The 14,468-nt window shown below is 37.3% G+C and overlaps 1 protein-coding gene across 3 annotated transcripts in view; it reads right to left on the bottom strand.

The window, feature by feature from the left end:
* Window positions 1-517: 517 nt before the first annotated feature.
* LOC107758677 (bone morphogenetic protein 1-like) overlaps window positions 518-14,468 on the bottom strand; it is a 32,267-nt gene continuing 18,316 nt past the window's right edge. Inside the window, exons 7-21 of one of the 3 annotated variants that reach the window (XR_001642048.1) lie at window positions 13,417-13,541; window positions 12,897-13,012; window positions 12,376-12,478; window positions 12,024-12,140; window positions 11,799-11,944; window positions 10,141-10,336; window positions 9,938-10,063; window positions 4,097-4,260; window positions 3,814-3,994; window positions 3,346-3,471; window positions 2,496-2,623; window positions 2,166-2,379; window positions 1,837-2,087; window positions 660-1,722; window positions 527-609 (exon numbers count right to left, since the gene is read on the bottom strand). Coding sequence is in view for 2 of the 3 variants with exons in the window: in XM_016576480.1 (XP_016431966.1) it covers window positions 1,588-1,722; window positions 1,837-2,087; window positions 2,166-2,379; window positions 2,496-2,623; window positions 3,346-3,471; window positions 3,814-3,994; window positions 4,097-4,260; window positions 9,938-10,063; window positions 10,141-10,336; window positions 11,799-11,944; window positions 12,024-12,140; window positions 12,376-12,478; window positions 12,897-13,012; window positions 13,417-13,541 (2,128 nt within the window). In the remaining variant the exon portion in view is untranslated. Of the gene's footprint in view, window positions 1,723-1,836; window positions 2,088-2,165; window positions 2,380-2,495; window positions 2,624-3,345; window positions 3,472-3,813; window positions 3,995-4,096; window positions 4,261-9,937; window positions 10,064-10,140; window positions 10,337-11,798; window positions 11,945-12,023; window positions 12,141-12,375; window positions 12,479-12,896; window positions 13,013-13,416; window positions 13,542-14,468 lie in introns of all 3 variants that reach the window. The other 2 variants (XM_016576480.1, XM_016576481.1) reach the window with 2 other exon arrangements.

Genomic DNA, 14,468 nt, shown 5'->3' with positions numbered 1-14,468 from the left:
CATGATATTACTGTGCTTGATTGGCCAGCCAACATGCCTGACCTGAACCCCATATGGAATCTATGGGTTATTTTCAAGAGAAAGATGAAAAACAGTTGATCCAACAATACAGACGAGCTGAAGGCTCAATAGTGCCTTAGCAGTGCCACAGGCTGATCGCTTCCATGCCACACCTCACTGATGCTGGAGTTTGTGCTAAAGGACCCCCGGCCAAGTATTGAGTGCATAAATGAACATACTTTAAAGAACTTGAAATTTTTTTGTTTTGAAAAAACTTTTGTTTTTTATTGATCTTAGGAAATATTCTAATATTTTGACATACTGGATTTTTGACCGAGTAGAGCTGTAAGCTCTAATCATCAAAATTAAAAAAAACAAAAAAACATTTGAAATGTTTTACTTTACATGTAATTAATCTAGAATATATGAAAGTTTCACTTTTTGAAATAAGTTACAAAAAATGAAAGTTTTCACGATATTCTAATTTTTTGAGATGCACCTGTATATATAAAAGAAAAGCAAAAAAAGCAAGTCTAAAAAAGTGAGTTTTAAGCGAGGATTGAAAGACATTTTAAGATTTTACATGTCTAGTATGGTTATGCTGATAAGCTTAAATGTGTCCAAAATCCCTTTAAAACTAGCCAACAGACCAGCCTGACCAAGCTAGGAAACAAAAACATTAACAAATCATAAACAAACTAATTTGTTGTTAGCCAGGTTGGCACACTACTACACATTGGACTATAATAGGTTAAAGTTTCAGGACTACCATAAACTAATCATTACAAACACGTCGTTACGAAAGACCAAGATTTCTGATAAAGTTTGTTCGGTGTACTTACTGTATATACCACTCAATCCTAGCTCATTTTATACACAGTCAAAAGAACGATAAAATAAATGTCATCTCATATGTTTATTAGTCGCATTAACATTTTTGTCTTACAGCTCATTGCTTCAGGTGGACAATTTAATGTCATATAATTTAAGTCTAGTAGTCTGAATAATCATGTACAACTCTCATGTAAGAAATAGTGCTAGAATTGCTTTTTACAAAAGATATAATCCTTGTAATTATCATTAAATTATATTTTATATATTTCCAAACTCAATTACCACCAACTAGATGTGTGGCAATAAAGAACTATGATTGTGCATTTCATTATTTCCTTTTATAATAAAAGAATCATCTAAAAGTCTTTTAGATTCTAGCCTTTGAGTAACTGAAGAGATCTCTAGGAGGCGAAAGTGCATCAGGGACATGTTGAATCTAATTTATCCTTCCTCCTTGACTTGCAGTCAACAAAGCTCTTCATGCTGATAATATCTGCCACTCAGATGTTCCATTTCCTATAGAGTTTTCAATGGATCCTTTGAAGTACGACAAGACAAATTATGTTGCTATATCCCTACATCAAGCTTGTCCTCCCAGCTTTTCGCAGGGGTTTGGTACCACTATGTCTTCTTCTTTGCAGTCTGGAGGGGAGGGAACATGGGGCCTCGGGTGACATCACTAACACAGGTGCGCAGGAGGTATTAGAGGCCCCTGGGTGCTATGTTCTCCAGAGCGCTTCTGTCATGGTGAACTCACTTACTAGTGTGCAAGGTGTCCTGGAACTTGGTGCTTGTGTACCGAACATGGAAACCTTTCTTGTTGATGGTGTCATCTGAGTGAAATTTGATGACAATGGCATCACCAGCTGAGTAGATCTCCTCTGGTGGCTATAAATGATCAAATTATTGAGACATATAAATTGTTGTACTGTAAAATGTATAGACATTTTTAAGCATAATGATTGCTTATGTTTAACAAAGATCTTGAAGTTTTTGCTTTACCCCAGACCCACAGTAACGTCCCAGCCTGGGCGCTTTGACATCAGCGCCATCAAAGAGCTCCACGTAATCATAGCCGCAGTCAGCTTCCTCCTCAGTCTCAAAGGTGTGGAAGATGAGCTCCACCCCGTAGCCCTTCTCCGCTGAGATCACCCACTGGCAGTCTGAAGCTCCGGGATAGTTGTTGTCACCAAACTGAGCGTGGGAATACAGATCCTTGGTCTTTATCTCTGCCTTCAGACTACCGCCACACTCTGAGAACAAGAGCAATTATCGTTAACTGAAATCAAACGTTCATTATGGAGAACCTCAGGACAACACAAAAAAAATACCTGCTGAATGAGAGGCCTTAAAACCCCTCTTCTGTACCGAGTTATCCGAGAAGAACCGCAGGAACATGCTATTGCCACTGGAAATGACAGGCGATGGCTTTTTACTCCCACAAAAGTGACCAAAACTGGTTGCTCTGCCATTTGGGCCATCATATATCTCCAAGTGGTCATAAGCACACTCTTCATGAGCCTCCATGTCTATCTCCTCAAAAGCCTGTGAATAGAGAGAATGCAATTTGAGCTGGCGGAATGGTTTTAACCATTGCTTTGATTACCTGTGTATACTCTATCTTTAACCACTCATTTTGTCTGGCTGAATGATGCAATTACCAGTTTAATGCGGTGGCCTGGGGTGGTGGATAGGGTCCATGTGCAGGCCTTCTTGCTGGGGTATTTATCTGGCCAGTTTGGACTTGTGATGATACCGGAAACACTGGTAATGACCCGATCACAGCCCACTAAAAGCACAAATCCAAGATAAAAATGATTGTTGGGAATCCAGAATTAGGATTGCTGTAAAGACTAAGACACATTAAAAAATATATTGTCTATAAGCTTATGTCTTATTTTCATAATTCTAAATCTAACTCTAAATAAAATACATATAAAATATTTCATGAGATTCATATGGATTCATTTTACAATGCCTTTATGACCTATTTGGATCTTTTAGCCTTTTCTTTACCTGGATAATAGAGGGTCAAAAGAGGGACAGACACCACCTCGCAAATTTCATTAAAATTATCTTAATTTGTGTTTTGAAGATTAACCAAAGTTGTTATGGGTTTGGGACAGCATGAGGGTGAGCAAACGGTGACATTTACTTATTTTGGGGTAAAAATATCCCTTTCAAATTCAGGTTTAATGAGTTTACAAAAAGCAAAAAGAAGTGTTTTTATGCACTCAGGGCAGGGCAGCCTTGGAGCAATAACGAAACTGCACGAAAAAAATACATTTTTACCTCTGTATCAGTATCTATATGACTTCAAAAAGAATACAGAGCTTTGAACTATTTAATTTTGACATTTTGTGTTAAAATGCAAATGAATGCCTTCACAAAACATCAATGTGTTTTAGATTTACCAAATAATTGTTTTCTTACCCTTCTAATCAGTTTATTTCACACATGACAAATATTTTCCAATACAGGAATGATTGGTAATGTGATGTGAAGCCAAACCTTCTTTGCAGTCATGTTTATTGCTGTGCAACACAAAGCCGCTGCGACACTGACAGCTGTAGCTCCCAAACGTGTTCACACACTCATGCTGGCAACCTCCATTCTCCCTAGAACACTCATCCATGTCTGCCAGAGAAAAAGAGGAAGTACATTATTATTTAGTCTGCTGATTGACACAATATGCCCAACTGCATATATAACAGTCAAACGGGAGTCTACAACATTCATGCATGCTATTAAAGGAACCTTGACAGTTCTGCACATCCCCACAGACTTCCATTGTATGTGAATTACTGTAAATGTGATTTTTGTTGGACAGAAGGACAGAATGACATTACTTTCTGAACTTACTTGTATTGAACCCAGGATTCTGTCAGAAAAAAAAGTCAAGTCTTTCTGAAACATATGAATATTGTTCATTAGCTGATTATCGGCAAGTTGCAAAGGACAATCGCAGGTCATTCTCACCAGAAAAGAACTGAGCTTTGAAGCCTCTCTTGGACACGGTGTTGTCTGATTTGAACTCAACGCGCATACTGTTGAGTTGGGACGTGATCGCCTCTGGTTTCTCTGTGCCACAGAATTTCCCATGAAGCTTCGCATCTGTGGACAGGCCGCTGTGTACTTCAACGTAATCATATTTACAAACCTGCGAACAGAGGAGCTCATTACATTGTCACTGTGGTCAAAAGATTATTTGGTCTTGGCAACCTTGTTACAAGTCACACAGTCTCCAGCATAGTCAGCTTACATCGTTCCCTTCGATCTCAAAAGCATCGAAAAGCAGAGTGATGCGGTACTGCACTGGGGCAATGAGCTGCCACACACAGTTCTTGTTAGGTGGGTATTCCTGCGGCCATCCTGGACTAGTGAAGGAGCCATTGAGTTTGGAGATGAATCCACCACAGGCAGCTGCTGGGATCAGATGGAGGAGCCATTATTATGCTGCTGTCTTGACTGCCAAGCCAACAAGCAAAGAGACACAAATAACAGAAATCTTCCAGTTTTCAGCAACACAATTTTTAAAGGGGTCATATGATGCTGCTAAAAAGAACATTATTTTGTGTATTTGGTGTAATGAAATGTGTTTATGCGGTTTAAAGTAAAAAAAACACATTATTTTCCACATACTGTACATTATTGTTTCTCCTCTATGCCCCGCCTTTTTGAAACGCGTCGATTTTTACAAAACTAATCGGTCTGAAAAGCGAGGTGTGCTCTGATTGGCCAGATATCCAATGCGTTGTGATTGGCCGAATACCTCAAGCGTGACACGGAAATGTTACGCCCCTCACCATACTGTCGATGCCGTGTCCCGGCCGGAGCGGCGAGACAAAAACATTAAAACCCATTACAAACGAAGCATTTGTTGCATCCAGTGGGGACATAAATACGGATTATAATGACTTATACTGTCTTTTTACGCATTGCGTTGCATCGCGCCACGTAAACAAAACCATGTCTGCATTTGTGATCGGAGAAATGACAAACAACAAGCACTACTCTACACTGCCCAAAACTCGCGTTTGAATCATCAGTGGCAAATCCTTTAAATGAAAACGTACTTACGTGAGTCAGAACTGCCGGCATTTTAGTCTAACGTAACTCTCCCAGGATCAGTAAACAGTCCTCCATAAAATGTGCTGCACACATCTGGATATTTGGGTTAAACTGTTCTGGAACAGTGTTGTAAATACAACTTAACCACTGATTTGTAGTCGTGTCCTCTTTTGGAAGACCAAACAAAGTAGTTTCGCTTTCACAACGAAAAACACAGCGGCCTAGCGTGAGCGAAAGCCCCGGCTTAGCCTGAGCTGAAGCCGGGCAAGAGTGAGCTGAGGCGGCGGGGTCGAGAACGGCGCGCCCGGCGGATCCGACGAATGACCGGCAACCACATGTGACGACCCCGGGCTGGACTCCGCTATCATTTCTACTCTACACTGCTCAAAACTCTCGTTTGAATCGTCAGTGGCAAATTCTTTAAATATAAAAAAAACTTACTTACAGTCACTGAGTCAGAACTGCCGGCATTGTAGTCTACTCTACCAGGATCAAGACACAGTCCTCCCTAAAATGTGCTGCACAGGCGGTCCCGGTGAAGGAGCGGTGAAAACGGTGAAAGCCGATCCGGCCATCCACAGCGCGAAGTTGATTTATTTTCTCAGCGACCAGCACGGATCAGCTCTAGGCATGACGAAGCGGATATCGTAAAGTAGTTTCGCTTTCACATGAAACACACAGCTCTTCACGACATGGCGGCGGCAACAATACTACAGCGAGAATAAAAGTTATGCAAATCTTCCCACATCGTGACGTAGACATGTGGGGGCGTGTTAGAACGAGCCGTTTTAGGTAGGCGTGGTTAACTCTTAACTTTTATAAAGAATATCTCTTTGGATTTGAGACTTTAGTCTTTGCAACTTTACAGATCTTCTTTATGCACCAAGAGCTTGTAACACTCCAAAGAGAAAGGAAAAATTGAAATCGCATCATATGACCCCTTTAATCTTCTAAGATCTAAAGAAAACTGAATACAAGCATCTTAAACACTTTATGGCTTTGAATGGCAAATTCCATGTAATGCAGAAAAGTTTGCTTGGTTTAATATGAACAGCGCCGAACCAAGATGTCTTTTAGAACTTCATACTCCTAGAAGGAGTCAAGTGTCTTTGTTGTTATCTTTGCCAAGAAAATCAATCTCAACAGAGAGCTCCTAACATTGAGAGGAGAGATCTCTTTCTCTAATTTCTGTGTGTGCTGGTTTTCTTATGAGGTATATTCAAGCACTGTTTGCAGCATCAATAGTCCTTCTTTGATTATCACACATGCACCAGAAAAAAATTAGACATGGATTGACCAAAATTCCAAGGGTTATGCATCCGACTGAATAAAACACAACATTTTTCGTTAGTTCAAAAAAAATTAATACATATATATATATATATATATAAACTACGAGCATGCTTGTCAGATCAGTGTCACGTTCAGCAGCGGCAGCGGCAGCTCTTATAGTAATAGCAGTTAAATAACCTAATACCCCAGCTGCTGTGATGTCTGATGTGAAGAACAAAAGAAAAAAAGAGGAAATCAATAACTTTTGTAGCTTTAAAGATTCTTCTATATTTAATTTATAAGTTAGTGTTTGATAACTTTATTCAATTTCTGTACATTTCCTACTTGCTGAAGGCCACAGGTAAATGCAAACCACCTCAGATGATGCCAACCCTGAAACAACATAAACTACCCAAATTTAGCTACAAGTTTGATTGCAACATATAATCATTGCTGTTAAGTGTTCATGGTCTGTTTGATTACGTCATTAACTGAATTTTACCGTACATTTCTGCCATATGTACATCAATTTGACAGTCACCACTGACAAGCTACTACTAAATATATTGTAGAAACTTAATTTGCTGTAAAGCTGCTTTGCAACGATTTGTATCGTGAAAAGCGCTATACAAATAAACTTGAATTTAATTGAATTGAAATATGACATTTATTATAATGGGTTTATGCGAAGATTGTTTTAAGTTCACTTAAATTAGAAGTTGTAATTTTTTTTAAAGTCTAATAAATGTTCAAATTGATAGCTCTCAATTATACTGTAATTTTAGTATAGTCAACATTACATATAGTCAATGGTTAAATATTAGGGGGGAAAACTATTTCCTAGAAGACATCAATAGTATTGGTATCAGTGATACTCAGCCATAAAAAAAGATTGCATTAAACAAATATTAAAAATATACTGTCTTTATGTTTTCTACACTAATTTTGAAGACTGAATGTGAAATTATTGCAATATAAAAGTATATTTTAAAACTTTAATGTTAGGTGGAATTAATCGTGATTAATCATGAAATCATGATAATTAATATTTTTTAATTGTTAGATAGCACTAATATATATATCATAAAATGCTTAGGAATTACAACCATTTTTTTCACAGTCACCCCCCCCCACCCATTTTCAGTGGCTCTAATGTAATTGGACAAATAAATATAATCATAAATATAATTATCATTTTTAATATTTTGTTGAGAATCCTTTGCAGGCAAAGAGTGCCTTAAGTCTGGAACTCATGGACATCACCAGAGATGTCTGCTCCACTATGTTTCACAGCGATGTTGTATGCACCTTGTGGTGAACCTTCTGTGTTTGCTCTCGTGAAGTCTTCTCTTGATTGTAGACTTTGACAGTGACATGCCTACCAACTGGAGAGTGTTTTTCTCTTGGCTGAATGTTGTGAAAGGGTTTTTCTTTACCATGGAGAGGATCCTCCGTCACAGCCATATCACCCTGCAGCCCAAGACTGGTTGCCCACTGAAGCTAAGCAGGGTTGAGCCTGGTCAGTACCTGGATGGGAGACCTCCTGGGAAAACTAGGTTGCTGCTGGAAGAGCAGTTAGTGAGGCCAGCAGGGGGTGCTCACCCTGTGGTCTGCGTGGGTCCTAACGCCCCAATATAGTGATGGAGACACTATACTGTCAAAAAGCACCGTCCTTCGGATGAGTGTGCGCGCGTGTGAGTGTGTGTGTGAGAGAGACAGGGACACATCACAGTGGAGTCAGCTGTCTTAACCATGGATTGTGTACTGCATCATTACTGTGTCTGTCACGTGACTCTGTTCCCCTTTCGGGCTTGAACTGATGGTAAAACTAATGACATTATTTATCTTTACATTGTCTTTACATTTATTTTGAAAGATGAAGCTCACGATTATGGTAAGGGGCGTTACATTTCCAACGAGTGCTTGCGGTGTTCGGCCAATCACAATGCAATGGGTCAGCTGGCCAATCAGAGCAGACTGCGCTTGTCGGAAGGAAGGACTTTGTAGAAAACGAAGCGTTTGAGAGAGGCGGGGCATATAGGACCTACAATAATGTACAGTATTTGAAAAATAATGTGTTTTTTGAACATTAAAGCATGTCAACATATTCTGTTACACCAAATACACAAAATAATGATCTTTAAAAAAGCATCACCCCTTTAATGCAACTGACAGAAAATCCTGCCACGCCACAGAGCACCATTTGCATAGTTTTCCATTAATTTACATTATATTTGTCCCAAATCATTGTTAATGTACATAATGACTTCACCCTAGGCTGTAAAATTGTGCAATGAAATGTTTGTCTTTCTGTGGCTCTAATAAAATATGCTTCATTTAGAGAGCTATAATATAGATTGCGCTTTCTTTTTTCCGTTTTTGCTACTTTGTTCATTCTTGAAGTAAACTTTTGCCAATTTGGTGATTAAATAAACTGTTTTAGACCATTGCTTGAATTGAACGCGACGCGTCCGGTGTGTGTGCGATACCTGCAAGTTGTCCTAGACGCAGTGTTGCGCTTTTGCCCAGTGTGTGACTGCCATATTTTGTTATTTTGATTAGATAAACATCAGGTGTTCTAAAATAAAAGCAAATAAAGTGTGAGAGTATACATACAATATCCATATGTATGTCATTTCAATGTTATGGCCTGTGTTTAGATATTTAAAGATGGCCATCTTTAAACATGGCTGTTGAAATTAAATGGTAATATAAGTATATGGCTATATAAGTATTGTTCCTCGTTGGAGTGTGTTAATTTAAACATTTACTATTGCGAATACATTTTTACATTTTAAAGTTTCTTCAGTTAACATTAGTTAATAAACTATGAACAAACTTTAATGATCAATATAATAATTCATATTAATATTTTGTATTCAATTACAAAGTTTAGATATGCATTAATATATGCAACTGTATTAAACCAACTTCTATAAACATACAGAATTGTTTGTATATATGTATTTGTAGAAAAAAATACATGTCTATCTTTTGTATCTTTGATTTACTTATACGATATCAACATGCACTGACAGTTTTTAGCATGATACATATTTTTATGGGCTATATATGTTAATGTATGAAATTGCTTTTTGAGTATATGTTCTTAAATTTAAAATATGCATGTGTTAATGTATGTATGAATATCTCTGTAATATGTACATATATTACATTTGCATATGGGAAGGCCTGAGAATAACAGGTAGAACATGATCTCACATTCTGTTTTAGCCATTATGATTAATAAATACAACTGGATACCACAGTTTACCCTTCCTGCGGCAATATGTTATCATAATCAGCCTATTAGAATGATTTCTGAAGGATTGTGTAACACCGAAGACTGCGGTTATGCTGCTAAAAATTCAGCTTTGCCATCATAACACAATTTAAATTACATTTTAAAATATATAAAAAAATAAACAGTTATTTTAAATTGCAATAATATTTCTGAATTGTGTGTATAACAGACTTGTGTATGGATTAACTGGTTCTCGCCATGAATATAGCCATAGATGCTGGAATGGCGTTAAGAAGAAAATAAACAAACATTGTATTTTTGATTAAATAAATGCAGCCTGGGTGAGCATAAGAGACTTAAAATTATTTTTAAAAAGCTTGAATGAATCCAAACTTTTGACTGGTAGTGTCCCAGAATAATAGCTTTAGATTACTGCTTAAATGTGAGGTAGATATAACTAGGGTATTCTGTGTGGTTTTTAGCGCATTCGTTTACTTTAACAGGTTTTGGTATCACCTGCGCAGCTGCGGCGGTCCGGGGCGAGCTCATAGCCAGGGTCGCAGGCACAGTGGTAGCTGCCCAGGGTGTTGACACAGCGCTGCTCACAGTGACCATTATCAGGCCTGGAGCATTCGTCAATCTCTGCATTACAAACAAAACTCAAGGTCAGAAGGTCACAAAGGAGACAAAGCAGTCAATATATAATTCAGGAGTGTCACCTTTGAAGAAATTAGCTGCAAACCCAGCTTTGTTCACCGAACCGTCAGATACAAACTTCATCCACAGCTGGTTGGAGCTGCTCTTGATATCGTCTGGCTTTGCGTAGCCACAGAAGCGGCCCAGTAGAGGGCTGTTCTCGGAATCACCATCTCGCAGTTCCAGGTAGTCATACGCACAGTTGTCATGTTTCTCAATCTGAGTGTGAAAGCAGAGAAAAGGGTCATGATAGAAATGTTACTTGTGGCACCTCTCTGCCCGAAAATTCAATAAGAATGCTTCACTGTCAGTACTGCTAATCAGCACTTGTGATGCCATGACAAGAAGCTGAAGCCACAATAAATCACAGGCATTTCCTCGATTTGTGTGTTCTGCTCTGCAATGACTAACATTTCATGACATTTCCGAATTCCCTTTCTCTTCCCATCATTAAATGCTCTCTCTACACATTCCTCTACAATAACACTTCATTCAATAACGCTCAAAAGTGTTTGCAGTGTGCTTTAAACCTTAAAAGTATATTTAAAAAAAAATTTACTTGCAGATAATATTAATGAAATGAAAGTGTACTTAAAGGGAGTACACTTTGATTGCTGTATTTCATAACTCACTTTTGAAATAATGTCATATTAAAAGTTGTACATTTTTTGTGTACATTTTAAACCATTGTTTTCATAATCATTTAGCCATGCGTAAATAAAGTACACTTATTTTGATTTTGACTAACATACTAAAGTACATGTAAAGTACTTGATTATAAGTCTAACTACTGTGATATTTGATATTAAATTTCAAGTTAAAATATCATATACATTAAATTGCAACTTCGTTATTACAAATTTGTAATTTAAATATTTTTAAAAACAACAGAAATTGAAGTACACTTTAACCATATTTCAAAAACAATAGAATTATGAAATTAAATATAAGTACATCTTTATATTTAATTTCATAATTCTATTGTTTTTGAAATATAGTTAACTTTCTACCTGAAATAAGTGTACTTTCTACCTCAATTTCTGTTAATAATTTCTTAAGTCCTACTAAAAAACGTCCTACTTAAAAAGCACTCGAAGTTTGAGCTAATTTCATTTAATATCAAGCTAAATTATAATAAATTTTGATTAATTGCAATTAACATGCAATTAGTTATCCAGAAACTACATTGTTTGCACTTAAGTATATATAATTTCCAAGTACTCTTTTTAACAGGAATAAATTACATTTTTAAATATACTCAAATAGTAAGCAGTTATTTTAAATAGTAAAAATATTTCACAATATTACTGCTTTTGCTGTATTTTGGATCAAATAAAAGCAGGCTTGGTAAGCAGAAGAGAATTCTTTAAAAAACATTAGAATTTTGCTGTCCAAAAACTTTTGACTGATATAATATAATATAATATAATATAATATAATTTAACCCATTAATGTGAAATGGTGGTAAACAGGGACATGCAAATTGGCTGATATTTTATTGTTTCGATTTATTTTGCTTTATTAATTAAAAGGTTCAGCATTCTGTCAATTATATCAACAGTAGTCATGGGGACACACACATGTTGTACAAATGACAGCATTGTAATGTATATTTTTGTGCTCTCACACACTGCTGTCTGAGGCTAGTTACAGAACATCACATGACAATAACGCACCCTACCTCAAACGACTGGAAGACGAGGCCCACATGAAACCCCTGGGGTACGATGATCTTCCATGTGCACACTTTATTAGGCCGATAATCATCAGGGTAATTGGGTGACTCGATCTGTCCACTGTCTCGTCTCACTTCACCTCCACAAATAGCTGAATCCATGGACAAGACATCACTTATTATTACAGGGGAACAGATGAGCCTCTCAGCTGGTGATGAGTGGACTTATACCTTCATAGACAGCAGAGAAGCCTTTCCCCACCCAATTACTGCTGCTGCTGAATTCAATCCACAGTCGACTGTCAGTGGACACGATGGCCTCGGGTAGCTGGTCTCCACAAAAACGGCCTGAAGCAAATGCAACAAACTGATCAAAGATGGGGCTCCACTTTGTTTCAGATTGTCATGGACAGGGTTGATTGAATATTCAGTTATCTGTTGTGACACATTTGCATATTCTTTTTTTTTCAGTAATTAAAAAAGCAAAATAATTTTTTATTTATCAAAACAAAAAAATAATAATAATTAAAAGGCATTTAAGACAAAGAAATGCAGAAATGATCTTAATAATAAATACGAGAACCTTTCAAAGGTGCATTTCTCCAGTATCCATCACGAATCTCCACATGGTCGTACCAGCACAAGTGACTTCTGTACAGATCCATTGAAGTAAAATTAAGAATGATCTAACAAAGAGAACGAAACACAGACAAAAGGAACGAGAAGTTGGAAGTCAAAAAAGGTTACCTACACTACCGTTCTTAATTTTTACTGAAGTCTCTCACGCTCACCAAGGCTGCATTTATTTGATCAAAAATACAGTAAAAACAGAAATATTATTTAAATAAAGTATTCTATTTTCAAATATTTTAAGCTGAATTTTCAGCATCATTACTCCAGTCTTCAGTATCTCACAATCCTTTAGAAATCATTCTAAAAGGTACGTTTTTTTATTTATTGTTTATTTTATTACAATTCAATTGGTTGTGTTAAAGAGAAAATAAAACAATACAATTTTACTGACTGGTGTAATGTAACATCCAGCTCATATATGTGTTTCTGCATATCAGCTCATGTATATGATTCTGTGTCAAGTTCTTCTACCTTCTCCCCAGGCGTGACCGATATCCTCCATATACAGTGAAGATATGCAGCATACCCATTAGGGAACCCAGGGGAGGAGAAGTTTCCAGTGCTGTCCTGAAGGCTCTCGCCACATCCTGTGCACAAACCAGAGTCGAAACCACATCGAGACAAACTCACAGATGCTTGACCTGGAAACCAGATCCTCTTATTGGAAAACAGTAGGAGTTTTCCAGATGCTAAGGTCAGTTTTAGGGATCACGCTTTTATTTTGAAGTGGGAAATCAAAATCATTCCAGCTGAGATCAAAGGAGATGACTGGAAAAACAAATGTTCTATGATAGGGGATAATAATACAGCTGTTTCATTCTCCCATTTTACAATTAAACTGATGTCACAAATGCATATGTCAAAAACACTCCAAACTTTGTAAGCAAGAGCCGAAGGAAATCTAAAAAGCTGGCTGCTTCTTCAAACGGTCGTTCAGTGATGCAAGATTGGCTGCTACAGTACAAAGATGCCTGACGTAAGGGCCACTTACTTGGACACTTATATAATTTTCTAGTTTGAGCGATGTCCCCTTTGCTCAGTCTCGTCCGCTGCCCGATGGGAGGTCGGTCTCCATCAACTTCAAACTTTGGCAGCATGGTATCAAGATAGGTGCCCCTATTTTTCACAAAAGCACAAAAGCAACAGCACCCCAATTATTTGTGAGTGAAACAATAAAGAATAGTAAGATAAAACACATTAAAGAATAGTAATACTATGCAGTATTATTGTGAAATATTATTGCAATAAAAATGTTTTCTATTTTAATATTTTAAAAAGCCATTTATTCTTGTGATGTCTTGAGTATAGTCAAAGCCAATATGGCCGCTCTATCGAACAAAGCCCCGCCTTCTGAGCAAAAGAGCCAATCCCTAATCGGTAAAGTCAGCACGTCACTGCAGCTGCTGTCAGAAGTCCCGGTTGCTATAGAAACAGTCAGCATTCGGAGACGTGCCCTTGGTGCACAGTTTTGGAGAATTTGATGTTTCCCCATTCTGAGAGATAGGATCTGCACTTGCATGCCCGAGAGGTATTTTAAAGATGGCCGCCGAATGACATTGCCTTAAAAGGGACTTTGGTATAGTCTTATTTTAGTAAAATTGACATGCTATTAGTTTTTTGTTTATAATTTGAATGAGATTGTTTACATTTTCTGTTTTCATTTTCATTTTAGTTAGTTTTAATAATAAAGTTAGTCATTTTTATTAGTTTTTACAGTTAAGCCCCGCTAGACACCAAGAACGATAACTATAAAGATATAGTTCTAAAAATCATTCTCAATATTAAAGAATAGCAGAGTCCACACCACAGCTATAACGATAAAGGCACAGAGAAACGATATCGTTGGAATCACTTTCAGAACTATTTTTTTTCCAGCTGATACAAACATTGACACCCAATCAGAATCCATCCTGCTATAACGATCTCGAGAATTTAAAGCGGCAGACGAGCGTGCGCTTTGAATAAACAAGACGATATCTTCCGCTGGTGTGGACGCTAATATCGTTATCTTTATAGTTATCGTTCTTGGTGTGAACGGGGCTT

The sequence above is a fragment of the Sinocyclocheilus rhinocerous genome, unplaced genomic scaffold (assembly GCF_001515625.1).
Source record: "Sinocyclocheilus rhinocerous isolate Xijiao unplaced genomic scaffold, SAMN03320098_v1.1 scaffold623, whole genome shotgun sequence".
In the NCBI taxonomy this organism is placed as follows: domain Eukaryota; kingdom Metazoa; phylum Chordata; class Actinopteri; order Cypriniformes; family Cyprinidae; genus Sinocyclocheilus; species Sinocyclocheilus rhinocerous.
The sequence above is the reverse complement of the archived record's forward strand: the minus strand, read 5'-3'. Positions and strand labels throughout refer to the sequence as shown.